Genomic DNA, 21,407 nt, shown 5'->3' with positions numbered 1-21,407 from the left:
AAAACAATTTTTAAATTTACATTTTCTTTTTTTAATTTGTATCATAATTGCTATAGTTTGTTTACAGTTTTTACTCAAAATATTAGTATACATATATATGATGAACATTATGGTAATAATTATTAGGATTTGAAAAAAGATAAAGGAGGATATGAGAATATTGTGAAAGGAGAAATCGAAATTACCCGCCATGGAAAACGAGAGATGGCATATCGAATCGTATGCAATGATATAGATGGTCGAAGAGGCATCCGGGAGACTCGGTGTCGGCCATAGTAGAAATGGCGGGTGTTAGCTTACGTGAATGACGGCGATCGTGCTCAAGATTATTATCGAAAAGCAAGTGTTCTGTGTGTGTTTTGCGACACGGGAACGATACCTTAGTATCATATGATTCATCTGGAAGGTAAAGATGCAGAATGTAGCACAAGGAACAACCTCGGATAGTCAGAAGCACGAGAAATCAGCAAGCGTTCACCACGACATTGGAAAGACGTCGTCGACTCCCCAGTCTTCGAATTCCAGCCCTACCAAGTCAGAGACGGAAACCTTCTCCGAATTGCAGCCGCACTTTATGGCAGACTCGTCGGAGAGCGAAGAGGACAGTGTTTCAGAGGTAAACCGAGTCAAAAAAACATGCCACATCGTGAATAAGGTATTCCTACAATCAGAGGTTGAACGCACGCATGTACGTATGCACGCACACGCACGAATTCGTCTGTCGCTTCTGTCGTCCATCCAGTTACCATCCCCTCCACACCCTCCTCCTCCGTCTTCTTTCCTCCTGTTCTCCTTTCTTACATACTTGCTTTTGCTCTTGCTCCTGCTTTTGCTTTCGCTCCTGCTTTTGCTCTTGTTGTTGCTCTTGCTCTTGTTCTTGCTATTGCTTTTGCTCTTACTCTTATCTTTATCCTTATTCTTATCCTTATCCTTGCCCTTATCCTTGCTTTTACCCTTATCCTTATCCTTACCTTTATCCTTATCCTTACTCTTACTTGTTCTCTTTTCCTCTATACTATATATTTCTATACCTATCTATATGTATACGTCATAGACGTATATACGTGTTGTATGCTTACGCACACGTCAGCTTTTCATGAAATTTATTTGAATCGTTGCTAATCTTGTTTGATATTTCCGAATTTTATTGCAAATCCAATATAATCCACTTTTTATGATATAAGAGTTCGAAAATTAGTTGTATCAAAGAATCATCGATCAACATGCATATTTCTTCTAGCGTCAGTACTTATTCTTGATTTTGTATTTTCATATGTTTTTCCATTTATACTCAATAATCAATAATATTTAAAGAAGAAACTCCCTATTCGAGAAGAAAAATAACGAAATTAACAGAATTATAACCTATATCGTCATATGAAAAACAGCATAAAACTTTTGTATCGTATCGTATTGTATCTTATTGTATCGTATCGTATCGTATCGTATCATATCGTATCATATCGTATCATATCATATCATATCATATCGTATCGCATCATATCGCATCATATTGTATTGCCTGGTGTCTTGCAGTTTATTTAGTACAACCGTATAGGTAATTAAACATCGGTGGGTATTTTATAAAATTGAAAAAGCAATAAGAAATGATGACATTTGATTCTTTCTGGAAATCTTAAATTTGATTCCGAACATGAGACGTTGGTACGAGAATCGCTAAACTAATAAATACTACGAAACAATCTCCACAAATTTTTCGACAAAAGGAAGAAAGGAAGAAAGGAAGAAAGGGAAAAAGAGAACAAGATGGGAATTTACGCAGGGATGTTATATAATCAAAATATATGCGTTATGATAGCTAATAAAACGTCATGGTGTATTGTAATATGGAAAATAATTTTACTTGTTTGTGATTTTATCAGAAATATACTTGCCATCTTTTTAGATTGTAGTCCACCTTATTGATCTTTATCTTTTATAGATCGTTTGTAGATATTTATTAAGTATTAGGCCGATCAAACGATTTAGACATTAGACAAAGTTGTACATTATACATGAACTACATTATAATCTAGGGTAGAAACGATTGAAAAATTTGTACATTTATTTTATTTGTATAATCTGATGAAGGCACTTTGCAAAGGTATATGTGTAAATGATAAATAAAGCAGTCCGGTTAACTGCACTGCATAATCAAGCGCGTGCGCACGCACGTGTACGTCCATGTATATGTTTATACATTTATGCAAGTAGATATTTATGCATGTAGACTACTAGTCTGAATATGTATTGTGCAGAGAGGTATATGGAGGTAGAGTTTTCATTGAACTAGTAATCTTGCATGTAGTGTACGTTGGGCCGCGCGAGCTCTCGCATGTGCCTGTTCGTACATAGATAAGTGTATGTGTGTAGCTATTTTACGTCCGCTTGCACTACGTTGTGCGCCACCCAGCGGAGTTCTCTTCGGCCGCGTTTCTCGCGTATTCGTGCGAGTCGTGAGCCTGTTTGTCTGCTTGTGGCCGTCTCTTTACCTTCTCTATACGTCCATAGGCGTATTTTTTACCTTACTGTAACACTTAACTGTTTCTGTTATACTGTCAACGAGATTTCGGCTCTATCCTTACCTCTGTTCTTGCCGGCTACTCATCGGTTCTGCCCTGTGTCGCTCGTGTTCGTGGCGTGGAAATTCTAGAGAGCAGAGCCACCATATTATTCTATATTCTACCAACAGCGGTTCTTAAACGGAGTTCTTTTTTTTCACCATTTTTTTCGACGAACAATTATATTGGCTAGTACGACGTGTGCTTACAAGATCAGTGAATACGCGACTCGTATCGTCGTTTTCTCTTTACTTTGGTTTCGATAAAACAAACGGGACGCGTTCACTACGCACGCGAAGAGTATACCAAGGAAGTGTCAGTTTCCTCCTTCTTGGAATGGCTGCACATTGTTCTTATGTCTCTGTGTTCACTGCCAAGCCGTTTTAATCATATACAGAAAATAAAATAGTTTCACCTACATTCTGATTTGCGTTTATGTCTCATTGGTTTCCACTCGTCGCGCAAGAGGATATGACCTCTACGCGAGATGTACGTACTATAATTTAGATCGTCTACAAATTATCCTTTTCTTTTTACAGACAAAACTTTCGGTTGAAAGCAATTTGATTTCACCTAAAATTTTCTGCATATTGCAACGATATTGCTTTCTTTGTTTATATCATTTCTACTATTACCTGGCTTTTACTCTATTCTTTTCTATTCTTCATTTTTCCTCCATCTTTGACCAACACTTTCTCAACAATTCATTCATTTCATCTAATTTGCCTGAATCTCTTTCCTATATTTCTATACAATTTCTTCTCTATTTTTTATCCTTTTTTTCTTCCATCCTTTCTTCCTCTTCTTTATTTCCTTTTTCCATTTCCATCAAGTGGAGGGGATTTTCTGTTATACAATAACCTCAATTACCATTGTTCTTGCATCTCAGCAAAATTGTATCATACATATTCCACATATAAACTTGTTAGTTTTTTACATTGATAAAATATCAGACTAAGGTCTACCTAATTTAAAATCTTTCAAGTTTATTTTAAGCCACAATTATAAAACTTGAGTGAAACAGATATATTAAGGAAATATGACTCGGCAATCTTTAGATTAATTTCTATAATCATTTTGTGTCTTTCCTGATAAAAGTACTGAATCAAATTTAGTAATTAATAGTTTCTCTATGTAGTTAATTTATTATGAACTAAACATATAAACTAGACATAATACGTATTTATAATAGTGATAAAAAGAAATTGTGTTATTATAATTACCTATAGTATTCTACTAGAATTTCCTAAGTAGAAGGAAGCACCCTTGCTGGAATATATTTTCGTATTTATTATCTATTTATTAATACATCATAGTTTATGATACGTTTATGTCAAATGAAAATTTACTACACTACTTTTATATCTTAATTACTAGGTTTAAATTGTTTTTGTATATTGATTTTGTTGGAAAAAATTTTATCTTATTACTTACAGGTGGAGTGTTTTGCAATTGATCAGGTTGAATTAGACGAAGGTCATCATTTAGAATCGTCCAAGCTTCTGTTAACTTCTGAAGATCCAGAGAGATCTGTGGATCCTGAAACTCAGGCTCGATTAGAATCGTTGCTGGAAGTAGCTGGTATTGGCAAGTTGTCATCAGGCGATGGGAAGCACTTGCCCGATCACGAAGTGCTCCGTCGCATAACATCTAGTGTTTCTTGTGCATTAGATGAAGCAGCAGCTGCATTGACTCGTATGCGCAGCGATAATCCACGCACACAAAACGAAAAGCGCTCTCTTGTAGAGGCGTGTACTGACGGAGACGTAGGTACAGTTAGAAAATTATTAACAGAAGGACGCAGTGTTCACGAGACTACAGAGGAGGGAGAGAGTTTGCTCTCTCTCGCCTGTTCAGCTGGATATTACGAACTTGCTCAGGTTTGAATTTTGTGTATGATCATTCATTTATGTTATAAGTGCTCATTTTGTATCTGTGTGCTAGTGCGATCTTGCGCGCATGTAAAAGACAGAGAGAGGGAATGTGCGTGCAAATGTGTGTGAGTAAGAGAAAAAGAGAGAAACAGCTTTTCTTGAAATATTTTATGTATAATTTCTGTGTACATGTGTTTGTATGTACACATTCAGATACAATGTTGTCATTATTGCTGATATTAAATATAATCTTTATGTTTTGTCTTTTTCTTCTAAACATATGCAGAAGAATATTAAAGATTAATTCAATATATCATTTAAGGAGAAATATTAAAAATAAATAAAACAAACAATAATATCGTTCAGTCTATTTGTAGAGAACTTTTTATAATTTCCTATTGTACAAAAATAAATTGAAATATGTAATGTTTTTGACTGTATTGTGTTTGAGTTGCAATAAATGTATTTGTTCCAGTTATTTTGTTTTATTTGATTAATCTTTTTATGAGCAGGTACTTTTGGCAATGAGTGCAAACGTGGAGGATCGTGGCATAAAGGGGGATTGTACCCCTTTAATGGAGGCTGCCAGTGCAGGGCATGTAGATGTTGTAAGCTTGCTTATTGCGCATGGAGCTGATGTTAATGCTCAATCTACTTCAGGTATGGAATGTAGTTGTAATATTCATATTTATGATTTATATCTCTGGTATAGTTCTATAGTCTATAGTCTATAGTTTATAAAGTTTAAAAAGAAATCTTTATACATCTATATATAGTAATAGATAAATCAGGCTCTATACTTTTAGGTAATACACCTCTTATGTATGGCTGTGCGGGTGGTCACGAAGAGGTAGTGCGAGTATTATTAGAAGCAGGTGCCAATGTTGAAGATCATAATGAAAACGGTCATACACCTTTAATGGAAGCAGCTAGTGCTGGACATGTTCCAGTAGCTAAGATCTTGCTAGAACATGGCGCTGGAATTAATACTCATTCCAATGAATTTAAAGAATCCGCGCTAACACTAGCCTGTTACAAAGGTCATTTGGAAATGGTTCGCTTCTTATTAGAAGCTGGCGCAGATCAGGTACCTGTTTATCACTGTAGTTGTTTGCTTTATGGGATTGTATATTTCAAACTGAATCATTTTGTCTTATAGGAGCACAAAACTGATGAAATGCACACTGCCCTTATGGAAGCATCGATGGATGGTCATGTAGAAGTAGCTCGTTTACTCTTAGATTCGGGTGCCCAGGTGAATATGCCAACAGACAGTTTTGAATCTCCATTAACTTTGGCTGCTTGTGGAGGTCACGTTGATCTGGCTATGCTCCTGATTGAACGAGGAGCTAATATCGAAGAAGTAAATGATGAAGGTTACACTCCATTAATGGAAGCAGCACGTGAAGGTCACGAAGAAATGGTTGCTTTACTTTTGAGTCAAGGTACATCACAACTCTCGTTCATTGCAACAATCGAGATATAATTATTTAAGAAATTTTTCCAAGGAAAGTAAAATTTATATATCTTGATATATATAGGGGCGAACATCAATGCTCAAACTGAAGAAACACAAGAAACAGCACTTACCTTAGCCTGTTGCGGTGGCTTTCTAGAAGTTGCTGATTTTCTAATTAAAGCAGGAGCTGATATTGAATTAGGTGCCTCTACTCCTCTAATGGAAGCTGCACAGGAAGGTCATTTAGAACTCGTTCGTTACTTACTTGAATCTGCGGCAGATGTCCACGCTCAAACTCAAACAGGAGATACTGCATTAACGTATGCTTGTGAAAATGGTCATACCGATGTTGCGGATCTCTTACTTCAGTTTGGTGCTGATCTGGTACTTCCTTCTTAAATCAAAATTATTTTAAAGAATATATACAGAACAGTTATTTTATATTTTTCGCCATCTAATTTCTATATATTATAGGAGCATGAATCAGAGGGAGGAAGAACACCGTTGATGAAGGCATGTAGAGCCGGCCATCTCTGTACAGTTCAGTTTCTTATAACGAAACGTGCAGACGTTAATAGGCAAACAACGAATAACGATCACACTCCCCTCTCGCTAGCTTGCGCTGGTGGACATCTTGCAGTTGTAGAACTTTTACTTGCTCAGTCTGCTAATCCGTTTCATAAACTGAAGGTATGTGGCATGTAATAATGGTTGACGAGTTCTTTTATAACAGCACCATAAAAAATTAAAATTTTGTTACAGGATAATTCTACGATGTTGATAGAAGCTGCAAAGGGTGGGCATACTAGTGTAGTTCAACTTCTATTGGATTACCCTCACAGTATTATGATGAGTACACCGCATAATGCAACACCTACACCTATGTTGCTCCCACAACAACAGCAGCAGCAGCAGCAACAGCAGCAGCAGCAGCAGCAACAATCACATCAACAACAACAGCAACATATTACACATCAGCAGCATGTGCCCCATCAACAACATGCATCTACGCAGCCACAGTCACACCAACAACAGCAGCAACATGCTGCCGATCAACCACAATCGCAAAATCTTCAACCTAAACACAATACACAAAAATCGTTACTAAGAAAAAACCGATCCGTAACGATGATGCCAGACACAAGTCTTACTTCCGCTGAGGCGCAACAAGTTCGTTCTCAGCCCGCAGGAGAATCAATTGTAACCACTAAAGATGATACCAATATTCTGGATAAGGGTAGTGGAGGATTTACCAACCTTTCAGAACCTAACATCAGCCTCAGCCCTGCTCCAGCGCCAACACCAGGATTAAATGTTACGGATAGCCGAAAGAATACTCGACAAGAGCAAATCCTACATAAGCAACAAATTTTTGAAGAATTACAAGTAAATATTCATTTATTAATTTAAGCATAAGGTTTCTCTTTGATATTCTCAGTGTATTTCATGTCTTATAAATGTTTTTAGAGGGTAGAGAGAGAACTTCAAATTAAAGGTCCAGGACATTGGTTCTGTAGTGCAAAGAATCCTGTTGTAACTCAACAACAGCAACAGCAGCAAGAAGATTCTAGTGATCCAGATACATTATCATCAGGTATGTGATTGAGTTCTTTTTGTTGTGCTCGAAACACTTCTAATAACGATCGATGTATTTCCGGTCGAAAGGTTTAGTTTGCAGTACAAGTGGCATGCCCGGAAATTCATTAAGTCATCAAGGCACCAGCCAAGCAATGTCACTGTATAATGCATTTCTTAGAGGAAAACGAATTGCACAAGAAGCTCAGTTATCCTTAGCTCCAACCATATCGGAAACTTTTCCCACGACAAACGCTTTCCCTACATCTCCTCCTCTTTCTCTTGCGACGATACCTGTTACATCGTCCGTTCCATTGGTTACTTCAAATACATCTTCAACAACTACGCCAAGTCCTCCAAGTATATCCACCCCTCCCACTGTTATGGCAGTTTCCCAACCCATTACCGCGAGTAGTGATGTTAGCCAGAATACTGCTATAAGCGATCGCCCAAAAGCAAAACCTGTCTCTAAAAAAGAAGGTAAAAATATCCGGAAAGCTTCGTCCAGTGTAATGGCCGGGAAGTTGCAGCAACAGCAACAACAACAACAACAAGCTAACTTGATGGCTGGTCTTCAACAGCAATACCAGCAAAAACAACGACAACACACTTATCAAGTCCAACAGGTACACCAGCTGCAACAGCTGAACCAACAATTGCAGTTACAATTGGATCAAGTACAGGTTTGTTCTTTAATACTTTTAACTTTGTTTCTTCTTCCTTTATTTATTGTCAGTTTATTTTCGTTTTTTCATCTGTTTTTCTCTTATCCCTTTTTCCTTCCAACATGTTGGCATGTTATATATCAAAGTATATATTATACCTGGTTAGGTACAGCAACAACAACAACCACAACAGCAAGCTCAGCAGCAGCAGCAACAGCAGCAGCAACATCAACAACAGCAATCACAATCACAGCAACAAACTGGAGTAGTAACTGCTAATGGAAATAATATACTTATGCCTACTCAATTAATGTCACATCTTCATCCAACGCACTCCCATCATCTTCATGATCAGGTAATTATGACTTATGTCTTACACAAGGATGTGTGTGCGTATGTGCTCACATACGCCTGTGTATGTATGCATATATATATAAAAATTACGTGCAGCAAACAACTCAACAAAATCTAACGGAGCAGGCAGATCCTGACTTAGCAAGATTACATCGAGATGGAGCTTGTCCCTTTGTTGCTGCGGCTCAAAAAGCAAAGGCTCTTTGTACAAGTGAAAGTGTTATAAAATTAGAAGATGGCACGCATATTCCTTTGGATGATGCTTTTGAAATTTTTCGATCTATTAGTTTTGACGATACTGTCGATGGTAAATATTTAAATAAAGAATGAATTCTTTTTTTTCTTCAATTGTTCATAGCTATTTGATGATATATTATGTTCTGATTAAGTTGCAACAGAAGATCAAGAAAAGCTTGAATTGAAAAGATTAGAAGTGACAAATGGTAAGGATTCTCAACAGCAACAACAACAACAACAACAACAACAACAGCAGCAGCAGCAGCAACATTTGCAAACAACGCAAATAGTTCAACAAACAACCAGCCCTTATACTTCTCAAGAGTATTTTACCAACCCTGTGTTACCAACTTTGCCTTCGCTTCAAGTAACTAGTGCTGGTGTTCAAATACAATCTGATATATCAGCAGGTTTGCAGTTAACTGGTCCACAATCCCTACAGAGTCAAGCATATAAAGACGGGTTTTTGGAAGGTTTTCGAACCCATTTTCAACCACAATTGTTACTGCAATCCTCCCAGATAAGTGAGTTTTATATATATGATTAACCAAATGCCTTCACCTTCACTTTCTGTCTTATGCATTATATTCAAAACACTTGTGACCACATATTAACCCTCAACGTGATCACATATTTGTTTCTGATCAGCATTTCCAACACAAGCTTTGCCAACTGTAAGCGAAGCAACAGGAATAATAGATAGTATATCCCATCAAACAAATGGTTATGCTCAATCAACAACCTGTAGTACTAATCAGGTTCAAGTAGCTACTCAAACCCAAGCGCCAGCAACAACAACTGCTGCAACCATTGTTGCTTCAGATAAAAAACAAGTTTATACAGCTCCAACGACCGGTAAAGGAAAAAAGGGACGATATCCACTTCTGTCACAACAACCATCATGTCAACAACAACAACAACAACAAACTGCCAATACCCAACAGCAAACTCCCAATTTTCCCAGTCAAAATTATCAATTGGACCCAACAACAGGTATAAAACTTTTCTTATTAGTATAAGCAGAAAATATATAATTTTTTAATCATGCAAATGTTCAAGAGAATTGTACCCAATTTTTAATTGAATTTTATTACTTAGTTGCTGGTCAATACACAACAGGTGTTCCAACAGTTGGTGGTTATACTACTAGTCAAGTACCGCCTGCATCATTTTCTTGTATGGACGTGGATTCCGAAACTGACAGTAATCACGATACAGCTTTGACATTGGCATGTGCTGGTGGTCATGAAGAACTCGTTGAACTTTTGTTAAGTCGCGGTGCAGACATAGGTATACATCATAAGCACGACATCAAAGTATTATACTAAATATACTAAATATTTACAAATTTTTTAATTTCTTACAGAACATAGAGATAAAAAGGGATTTACTCCCCTTATATTGGCAGCAACAGCAGGTCACCAAAAAGTGGTAGAAATTCTTTTGAATCATGGAGCTGATATAGAAGCTCAATCTGAGCGCACCAAGGATACACCTTTGTCTCTTGCCTGCAGCGGTGGTAGATACGAAGTGGTAGAGCTTCTCCTTAATCGGGGTGCTAATAAGGAACACCGTAATGTTTCTGATTACACACCTTTGAGCCTTGCAGCATCTGGTGGATACGTTAATATAATAAAGCTTCTTCTTAGTCATGGTGCTGAAATTAATTCCCGGACTGGGTCAAAATTAGGTATTTCTCCACTCATGCTTGCAGCCATGAATGGTCATGTTGGTACGTTCATTATAAAGTGAAGTTACTATTGTAATAATATAAAATCTTGTATTATAAATATGTTTATAATCATTTATAGCGGCGGTTAAGCTGTTATTAGACATGGGCAGTGATATAAATGCTCAAATAGAGACGAATCGTAATACGGCGCTAACTTTGGCATGTTTTCAAGGAAGACATGAGGTCGTTAGTCTTCTTCTCGATCGAAAAGCTAACGTAGAACATCGAGCTAAGGTATAAACAAATGTGTATGTGTACGCGTGTGTATTTTAATTTGTTTCCCCTCCCTCTTTCTTATATATTTCTAATTATTTGTTTAATACAATCGATGTATGAAATATCTATGACGAAAATACATATATTGAAATATGTAAATTTTGCATAGTACAAAGTATAAAAAAATTTGATCAACTATTGTCATTTGCCATTTTGTACAATTTTAGTTTTGCTTTTTGCTTTCAAAGTTTGTTTAAATTTAGTTAATTGTAAAAGTTTGAAGATCATTGATCTTTTGTTTTCTATAATACTTGAATTTCGAATTGGTAATATATAGCTTTGAAATACTGTGTTGAACATATATGTATAATGCTATAGGAATCTTGTGAAATATGAATCTTATAAAATTTTGTTCAGACCGGCTTAACACCGTTAATGGAAGCGGCTAGTGGAGGATATGTAGAAGTTGGACGTGTTTTACTTACTAAGGGAGCAGATGTTAATGCTACTCCCGTCCCATCATCTCGCGACACTGCCCTCACCATCGCTGCTGACAAAGGACACTGCCGTTTTGTAGAATTATTATTGTCAAGGTAATATTTTGTTATTATCTTATTTTATGAAAATTCTGTCTTGTAAACCTAATCTAAGTGTCTTATAACATGAAATTCGCAGAGGGACGCAAGTGGAGGTGAAGAACAAAAAAGGAAATAGTCCATTATGGTTAGCGGCAAATGGAGGGCATTTGAATGTTGTTGATTTATTGTATCATGCTGGAGCAGATATTGATTCGCAAGACAATCGAAAGGTATGTGAAAAGTTAAAAGTTAGATGTACCACAAAATCGAATTAAATTTTTTTAATCATACTATGTACATTCTGATCTGTCCTCTTTCCTTTCTTTTTTAACTTGTTTGTATATATTACATGTTACATTACATATTATATGTATGAATATTAATACGTGCTGGTATGTGTTATTCAATTGCAGGTTTCTTGTTTGATGGCCGCTTTTCGTAAAGGACATATTAAAGTTGTTAAGTGGATGGTAAATCATGTTACTCAATTTCCAAGTGACCAAGAAATGACGAGGTATATAGCTACTGTCAGTGACAAGGAACTCTTAGAAAAATGTCAGGAATGTGTGAAAGTTATACGTGCGGCAAAGGAAACTCAAGCAGCAAAAGCAAATAAAAATGCAACGATACTATTGGAAGAACTTGATATGGAAAAGACGAGGGAAGAGTCGAAAAAAGCCGCGGCTGCTCGCAGGAGAGAACGAAAGAAAAAAAAGAAACTTGAGAAAAAAGAGGAGAAACGAAAATTACATGAAGAATATAAGAAAAATGAAACAAATTATGAAGATAAAGAGGAAAATGGGAAGAAATCCGGAGACGAGGAATGCGATAGAGCAGATGATAGTGAACACGAAACTGGAGACAGTTGTGAAAGAATGGACAGTATGCCATCACCGGTTAACAGAAGTCCGGAAGATCCTTACAGAGAGGAAGGCGATAGCGGAATTGATGCGAATAGTCAAGGCAGTTGTAGTAGTAATGACGTCAAAGCTAGAGAGAAAAAGAAGGAGAAAAAGAAAAAGAAAGCTAATAGTCCAAACAACAATGAAAAAGACACGTCTCCCCAAAGATCTCCAAAGTCTGTTGTCACGCAAGGCACTACTTTGTCACAAAATTCTATTACACCGACAAAATCTCAGAACAATACGACCGAAAAGTAAGTTGGAAAAATAACGATATGAGTGATTGATGAATTTTTTTAACGTTAGACTCTCTAATGATATTACTTTTTCAGGAGAATTATGACCAATGTTTCTAATACAGTATCCGTATCCGCAACCTCTGCTACAATGAGTTCTAGATCTTCGGCTGTGAATTGTGGTGAACGTAAATTGAAAGGTCAACTGGTATTTGAATCATCGAGGCATCCTGCCGATAGAGAAGACTTTGAAGCAACTGGCAACGAAACATATATGCCTGGTAAAGGCAAGAAAACTTACAATAATCAGTATGATGGCGACGCGTTGAATACTTCTACGAAGTCAAACAACACAACCAGTCCTAAGCAAGCAGGCAAACGTGAAGAAGGCTGGAAAGAAGTTGTACGAAAGTAAGAAGCATGATTTATATTGCTGATGTTATCATTTTTATTGCTATAATCATTGCCATTGCTATTATGTTGTGGTGTAATTATTAAATAAAAATCTGATGTAACTTTGGAAATAGGGGACAGTCGGATGATTCTGGGAGATTTATGAATTCACCATTCCGTTCAAAGAAAGTATCTGTTCCACCAAATGCTATTAGTCGAGTTATCGGAAGAGGGGGAAGTAATATAAATGCTATTAGAGGTGCAACAGGAGCGCATATCGAAGTTGAAAAACAAAGCAAATGCCAGGGCGAACGAATTATTACTATTAAGTATGAGGGTTGACTATTTATTTTCTCTTGAAAATGATCGATTAATATATATGTGATAATTTCATATTTTCCTCATTTACAGAGGATCGTCCGATGCGACAAAACAGGCTCATACATTAATCGCTGCTCTTATTAAAGATCCAGATGTTGATATATTGCAAATGCTTCCAAAATCGAAACTCACAGTTGTTACTACTTCCTCTTGGGATAAAACCGTATCTACTGTAGCTGTAAGACCATCAAATTATTATACCAATAAGACTGGAAAGATTTTATAATTTACAGCTGATTTATTCCCTAATTTCTTTCATGTATTTCAATTTTAGTCGAGCAAAGCAAAGTTGGGTCCTGTAAATAAACCTCAAAGTCTAACGTCTAGTTCCAGTAGTACGCAAATTAATAAATCTAGTTACACATCCGGAGTTTCTACCGTTAATCAGTTGATCCCACTTCGATCGTCGTCAACCATTAAACTCGCTGGACCATTTCCAACGCCTTTGCCACGCGCAACAGCACCCAGACTTGTGGCTGCGGGTAATAACAAATTAAAATTTCTCTACATTAATTTCGGCTAGCGTGTACTACGCTATATACGAATATACAGGGTGTGTCCTTTAAGGTTAACCATTCTTCAGGCATTTCCAATAATTTGTTAAAGAAATGTTTTGAACAAAAATTAGTCAGTTTTCAATTCGCTAAATAAAAAAATTTTAAAAAGAATTTTTTGGATAAAAATTTAATAAAAAATTTAATCACAATATATTTATTATTCATTAGTAGTCAAATGTGTAGCAAGACAAAAACTAACCAACTTTTACTTAAAATATTTTTCTGGCAAATTGTCGGAAATGTCTGAAATGTGGTGGTTAATTTTACAAGATAAACCCTGCATATATTGTATATCTATTCATATATATACAAAATACATGCAGAAAAGCGATATAACATCGTAGCAAAACAATAATGTTCATTTAAGGGGGGGGGGGTAAAGTTAGTTCGTACAAAAAAAGGCATGTTTTTGTGAATTTTTTCTGATGACACAGTTAAAATTTCTTTTTTAAAACCAATAGTACATTAAAGACATTCATTCATGTCATTAATGACATTCGAAGAATATTGTATAAAATATTCTTCGAATTCGTACAAAAAAAGGCATGTTTTTGTGAATTTTTTCTGACGATACAGTTAAAATTTCTTTTTTAAAACCAATAGTACATTAAAGTATGACATTCGAAGAATATTGTATAAAATTTTCACGGAGAAATATTAAAAAATACGGCAATGGCAGCAATTATTCGGACGTGTCTCGGAAAAAAGTATAATTGCGGTGCCCCTCAGGACTTGGTGTTGGACCATCAGAAATCAAAAAGTTAAAGTTCATTCGTTAGGTAACAGTTTTCCCCAGGTAATTTCAATTTTTCACTTTTTTGGAACACTTTGAAGGGAAAAACGCGATTTTGTGCGAAAATTTTCGGCTAGTTTGTTATTTTAAAATAAAAATAATTAACAAATTTGGAAAAACTCAAATTATGTACAGAAATAGTCCTCAAAATTTTAAAAGGATCGGCGTAGTAGTTTTGAAGTAATTGGGGGCACCGACTTTGAAAACGTGAGTTGTGGGGAAAACGCTTTAAAGTTTTGAACACTAAAAAATCTGATATAAAACGTTCATAAGCGAATTTTATCGGTTTACCTCTTCACTAGCGTAACAATTGTTGAAAAAAACTAATAAAAAATCAATTATCCTATAATATTTTTCACGATCCTTCGTAACTTGATCTTCAACAGTCACTTTTATTTTTTTAGCTGACGCGCTATTTGTTGAAGTGCCTTCGTATTTACGTTTATGCGGAGGTACAATTTTTCTAGGTCGATATAATCTCGAACCAGTTGATTGTCTATCAGATCTAGTAACTTTTTTAGGCATTTTAGTAATAATTTAACACAAAACTTAATGAAAATGGAATATCTACTCTTACACTAAATTTTTTACTCTACACTGACAAAATATACAGTACAGGTATAAGGAGGTTTGTACTTAAGTCGTTAAGTACTATAAATAGATCTGGGGGTAAGATTAGGTATTATATAGAGAAAAAAACGTCTGCGAAGTAACAATAGCACGCTTGGGTCGGGTAAGTAATAAAATCCAACATGTATAAAAATACTCGTAACTTCGTCAATTTTGCCCCAATTGACTTGAAATTTTGACACAATATTCTTAAGATGTTATGCATTCAATTAAAAAGATAAAAATAATGCAAAAAAATTTTAAAACCTTACCCCCCCTTAATTGATAAATGTTAAATTAATACCTACGTATCTGCTTGCGTATATAAAGCTGAAAAACGAGCTCAAGCTGTGGCAGCCCAGATGGCTTCGTCATCAAACACGAAGACAACAATGTCATATACGAGCGCAATTATGACAGCTGGACGAGCAACAAAAATTGTAACGACAAGTACTACGCAAACGTTTGCAGCGAAGTTATCCGAAATCACTGCCTCAACGCATACATCTACTACCGTCATGCAGTCTACTCATACTACGGTAAACAAGCAAAAATCGTTGCAAGCAAATTCGGTGACTGTTGTATCAGCTACAGCTGCGGCAATGGCTCAGAGTTCGTCTCAACAGTCTGCAGTCAATACATCGCCAAAACACTGCCGACCACTGCCTACTTTGTCTGCTCCACCAACTATGGTCTCCCATTATTCCGGAAAGTCTACTTACTCTCCCGGCTCGAACGTGGCAGTATCACCGGCAACAAGCACTGTGGTTGCATACTGCTCGGAAAGTACCGTCACTTCGACTTGTTCGAACTCCTCGATACGAGTCAGTCCGTCACCTCCGATATCATCGCAATGTCAACAACAGTTGCAACAGCAGCAACAGCAAGCACGTAGTCCACCACCTATTGCATCGACAATTCAAGAGCAACAACAACAGCAGCAGCAGCAACAACAGCAAACGAATAATACACCTCTTGAATATTCCCTATTCAATGACACGTTTACGAAAGTTACACAACAATCCATGTGGGGTAGTCGAGAAAATGAATCTCAGAAGGGTATGAATTTCGCAACTGTAGCTGGTGGTGGTGGAGTGTCCGTTAACATTTCGGGTTCATCCTCGTCTAAATTCATCGACAGCATACCCCCTCAGGTTAGTATTTGCAGTAATGATAGAACAGACAATAACTTGTTATTCTAGGCTACCCTGTGTATTCATGATACTGCTACAATGCGAACGTTGTTAGTTCAACAATGTTCTCCTTTGTTCATGTAGGTGGATGCTTCAAAAGCTCCTGGATATCGAGGGACAGCTATGTGCTCCCCCGTTTCAAGTAAATCAAACAATACAACTAATACGAGCGCCACTAGCATAGGAAGCGGAGGTGTATCATCGAATACCGGCCATAATCCTATTCAACCACCGCAATTTCAGTCATCCGGAAATTACAATGAACATCCTCTTTCAAGCAAACCACCAGGTAGTTTGGCTGTAGCACGGCCGGTAATTCCTCAGCAAAATATAGAAATGGGGGCAGCTATGGGAGCTCAGTTTAGTAGACCAGTGTTTCAAGGGGAATTGACAGGAACTCGCAATGCGACAACCCATCAACCACACGTGATTGCCTCTACATCACAACCGACGTTGGACGTAGGTTTATTTAAAGGAAACAACATTGGCTATGAGCATCCAAACGTGAATTCAAGTTTATTAAAGATGGTACCAAACGAAGGGCAAGGTCATCCGCTTTTACCTTTCCACCCGCATATGCAGAATTTCGCACAAACAATAGCGCCATCTGCTTCGGTGAACACTACAGTCAGTATGTCCAGATTAAACCCCAGAGCGCCTGACTTTTCTAGCTCGTTACATTTAAATAGCAAACCTCAAGTGACAATGTTTAACGCGGGTTCGGCGGCAGCGGGAATGCATCCAAACATGTTCGCCACTGTACCGCCGCCTCCTCCGTCCGCGATCCAGTCTAATAACTTGGCAATGCTTGGAAATTTTCCTTTAGGAAAATATCAGGCACCATCTCGAGCCACTCCCGGCAATACCGGAATCTCGACTAACGGGCAAACTCGTTGGCCGTTTGCTCCACCGCACAATAATTACCCGCCCCATCAAGATCCAATGATAGGTCAAATTGGTTTCTCCAATCATTTGGCAAATTTATCCGCACAACCTGGAAGCATTGATTTGATTACAAGCCTAGAGAATGGCGGTTCACCGGCTATATCACCTTCTTCGCCGGCACAGGTAGCTCAAGAAATGAATCAGCTTAAGATCGAGGATCGTAAAGTACCACGACCTATCGGTACGGAAAGAGCCTGGAAAAATTACGCAACGGCAGGGATGGGACCTGGTGGTGACGCAGATTCTATTAATTGGATGTTGAACAATGAAAAGCTTGTTGGATCTTGGGCGAGTTTGGCTCCGGGCATAGACAGACACCAAATGTTCCGATCTAACGCTACTTATAATCGTATATCCAACGTCGATGCCGAACTTCATCACATGATGGAATCTTCATTCCAGGTAACTTCTCTATGTCATGCTTCTCGTCTTTTATTTCTTTCTTTTCTTTTTGCTTCCTTCTATCTTTTTCTTCCTTCTTCCTTCCTATTCGAATATCGTGTACGTACACAGAGTATACAATTCACTTAAAATCATACTTCCCTCTAATTTGCTGCTAAAAATCTTTCAGAAGTGTTATAATATATAACACTTATATATTAAAATGTATATATATATATATATATATATATAGTATGACTATATATATATACATATACGCCATGAAAATACAATACAAATAATGTAAGAATATTGATATTAATTTATGTACATAATTTGCATGTTTAACTTTAGCTTTAGTAGTTTCAATTTGATTTATATGCAGGGTCACGTTGATACTCAGCAGCAGCCATTTCCCAATGGAAGCGCGACCACTCTATCTCTGATGCCAGGATTAACCCTATTGCCGGGACAGTTTGGTACGCCTACATTGACAGAAATTCCTCCGAATGAAGCAAACAAAATGGATCCACCAGCATGGGGAATACCTGATACTGTTCAAGACAAGCAACATCCGGTATGTTACAAATTACTTTACGAAGAGCTATAGCATAACTGACGAAGTAGAGTTCAAATTACAAAGTTAAGTTTCTTTCGAACCAAAATTGTCAACGATTATGCGCGTATTCTCATCGTGAATATTTTAAAATTGTGGATAATCAAATGTACTTATATACATATGGAGCTCGTATTTTTATTACATTCTCGTTTGTTTTCTTTGTTCAGTCATACGTTATTTAGAACATTATGTTTGTGCAATAATTTCATGTACTAATCTAATCTCCTCCTCTATTTGCATCACCATCACTTTCCATTTTTCTTCTAATGTCATATCTCTTATTATTTCTTTTTACATACATCCTGAATAAATAATTTGATTTCAGGCATGGAATAAATGGACTCATTAAAAAGAAAAAAACAGAAAGAGGGAGAAATTCTTACCTGGATGAAATGAAATAAAACCTGGAATTCGAAGTAGTAAATAGATGTAACTGGAATACGAAGCATTGTTTTTAGATACTTAAATTACATTATTATCCTAATTGTATCCATTGCGACACAGATTCGATATTATTTGTCATGTTAGGTGATAAGGCGGTAAATCGTTACAACTTACTACTATTTGTCTAGTATAATCATGCAATACAAGCAATTATCAAATACGATATGGAAATGTTAGAAAGAAAAAAGGGAAAGATAGTCATGTGAGATTGAAACAGAACAAAAGATGTTTGTTACTTGTTTCTAATTCATTTTTGATCGTACTTCGACCACGCTACTTCTGTACTCCAGGATTGTTCTGTAACCAATTTTTTAACATATGAAATATCGAGGACAGTTTACGAATCTTCTTCCTATGCTGATCGTTACCGCGGATGGATCACTTTGTCCAAGTTACGAGACTCAAACTTTACGATATTTGATAGACATTCGTCATAATAAATTCAAATGCGCATACGATAAGTACATCAGCTTTCGCTTCACTTGTAGCAGTACATCTCGAATTAAAACCTTCTATCCTTTTTCTGTTCCTTGAATTTCGTGTATCGAATTAAAAGCTTCGTTTCAAGTGTCCTACATGCGTGCGAAAATAAAGGCTTCGATTTGCCACAGGGATAGCCGAATAATATTATGTTAATTAAATGATACATATTAATAACAATAATAACATTATTATTGTCGTATCAAAATGAGTTATTTTTATCTCTGGTTGGGTAATTATATATTTTGGAATCAAAGGAAACAACCGAAATAGAAGAAACAAAAACACGAGGGAACTTGTTTCCAATTTCTAAGCACTATGTGGTATAACTTTACTTTTCTCTTCTTTTTTTCCTATTACTTTTATTCTCTACCACTACTCTTCGCTAAATCGCTATATCATCTCTCTCTCTCTCTCTCTCTCTCTTTCTCTCTCTCTCTCTCTCTTATCCAATCTTCTCTTCCTTGTTATTTTCCCTCAAATACAACTATATATATTTGTCATTGAGTATCAAAAAGGAAGAAAAAGAATAAGCAAAATATCATATAATATAATCCGCAAAACATTGGTACGATTGATGGTAATGATCTCGTATCAGAGGTTCTCCTGTTCTGTACACAATTTTACACAAGACTGTCGGCACACATACATACGTGTATACATATAATAGCTACATTTCGCGTTTAGCCTCTTCGTTTTTTTTCGTTATAATTTTTTGTTAAAGTGAAACTCGCGATCCATTATGCCCGTAAGCAATCGCTGATTATCAAGGTCGTGCGAGAACACTTATGTTAAAATGTAATAAAAAGGAATATGGAGAGAGGGGGGAAAATGTAAAGGAAAGAAAGAACGATAATAAAATGTATAAATGAGAAGCGTAAATTAATTACTTGGGTGAAACAATACACAACAGACATGACGTCGCGAAATCAATCGTTCAATTAAGACCTTCCGTACACGTAAAAAAGGAACATAAGAGAAAAATAAAAGGAAAAAGAGACAATGCGAACAAAAATTGCTGATACGAGTTAATGTATGCTGTAATGATACTACATTAAATATTATGTATAACGAATCTTATTCTGATGAATGAATATCGTTGATTACATTAAGCAGGCAGTGGGGCCGTCGTCACGTAAATATAACTTTATGCGTCCCTAGCAACAGTGCTATTATAATACTATTATTGCTGTGGTGGTAATAATGTTTATTATTATATTATGGTTATTATAACATATAACGTAACTATAGGAAATGGAAGGTAAATAGTAAACGTCATCCACTGTTTCGGCTGAAACTAGTACGAGTAATAAGTATTCTACTAGCTGAACACTCGATAATACATAATAAGAAATGTTCATTTTGATTGAACATTTGAAAATCTTTCTTAACGGGGATTTCAACAAGTGTTCAATATACATAGCGACGATATCGTAATTGAAACGGTACCCTACATACACAGGTGTAAGATTTCCTACCCGTTTCGGTAAAAGCTCGTGGAAATTGTTGCGAGAGCTTTCAGCTCGATTAATTCCAGGGAGCGCTTCAATTATTGTCTAAGATATATTGTTATAATAATTTAAAGCCTATTTTCAAATTTGATTTATGATAATTGCAATATACGATACAAAATTATTATATGATATACAACAATAAAGTAAATAAATGAGTAAAATAAATAAATAAATATATATATATATAAATAAATGAATAAACAAACGAATAAACGAACAAATATAAGCAAACAAACAAATAATTAGAATCAACCCTGCCTGCTGTATATATTCATTATTCTCCAATTGTTAATCGATCTGCAATTCAATTTTACATGCATTTCATTCTTTTAACGCACTACTCGACTCTTCTCGTCTACGTTCAACCATATGCAGTAGAAGGAAAAATCATTTTTTATAATCAATTATTATATAATAATAATAATAATATCCTTTGAAGTCAGTCTGCTAAAACAAAAAATTACTCGACTTTCTGATATTGCTATTTTCATTCCTCTTTTACTTAATATGTGAGCTTTGATCAAACTTCGATATGTTCTACGTCGCGCTTTACATATACTTCAATTTCCTGGTTAAAATTTTCATTATTCTTTCTTAATAATCAATACAATAACAAGAAGGAGAAGAAGAAAACTAATAATAGTGATATAATAATAATAATGATAATAATGATGACGATGATAATTTATAATGATAATAAATTCAATTC

At 36.1% G+C, this 21,407-nt stretch overlaps 1 protein-coding gene across 5 annotated transcripts; it reads left to right on the top strand.

Moving 5' to 3' along the window:
• Nucleotides 1-251: 251 nt before the first annotated feature.
• On the top strand, nucleotides 252-20,059 carry LOC100740063 (ankyrin repeat domain-containing protein 17). Of its 5 annotated transcripts, none has more exons than XM_033322732.1 (28): nucleotides 252-655; nucleotides 3,998-4,441; nucleotides 4,948-5,095; nucleotides 5,242-5,522; nucleotides 5,595-5,880; nucleotides 5,977-6,278; nucleotides 6,369-6,584; nucleotides 6,657-7,280; nucleotides 7,362-7,488; nucleotides 7,560-8,152; nucleotides 8,301-8,489; nucleotides 8,585-8,795; nucleotides 8,878-9,249; nucleotides 9,374-9,718; nucleotides 9,824-10,015; nucleotides 10,092-10,457; nucleotides 10,537-10,691; nucleotides 11,091-11,266; nucleotides 11,349-11,481; nucleotides 11,665-12,407; nucleotides 12,486-12,800; nucleotides 12,917-13,111; nucleotides 13,194-13,341; nucleotides 13,438-13,645; nucleotides 15,453-16,276; nucleotides 16,400-17,662; nucleotides 18,027-18,218; nucleotides 18,586-20,059. In XM_033322732.1, the coding sequence occupies exons 1-28, from the start codon at nucleotides 413-415 to the stop codon at nucleotides 18,607-18,609; spliced, it is 9,315 nt and encodes a 3,104-aa protein (XP_033178623.1). In that variant the 5' UTR covers nucleotides 252-412; the 3' UTR covers nucleotides 18,610-20,059. The 5 variants fall into 5 exon arrangements, with proteins under 5 accessions (XP_033178623.1, XP_003492217.1, XP_033178625.1 ...); XM_003492169.4 differs by having other exon boundaries at nucleotides 253-616; XM_033322734.1 differs by having other exon boundaries at nucleotides 253-655; nucleotides 8,615-8,795.
• The last annotated feature ends 1,348 nt before the right edge of the window (nucleotides 20,060-21,407 follow it).

Source organism: Bombus impatiens, unplaced genomic scaffold (assembly GCF_000188095.3).
Source record: "Bombus impatiens unplaced genomic scaffold, BIMP_2.2 scf_0664, whole genome shotgun sequence".
NCBI lineage: Eukaryota > Metazoa > Arthropoda > Insecta > Hymenoptera > Apidae > Bombus > Bombus impatiens.
The sequence above is the reverse complement of the archived record's forward strand: the minus strand, read 5'-3'. Positions and strand labels throughout refer to the sequence as shown.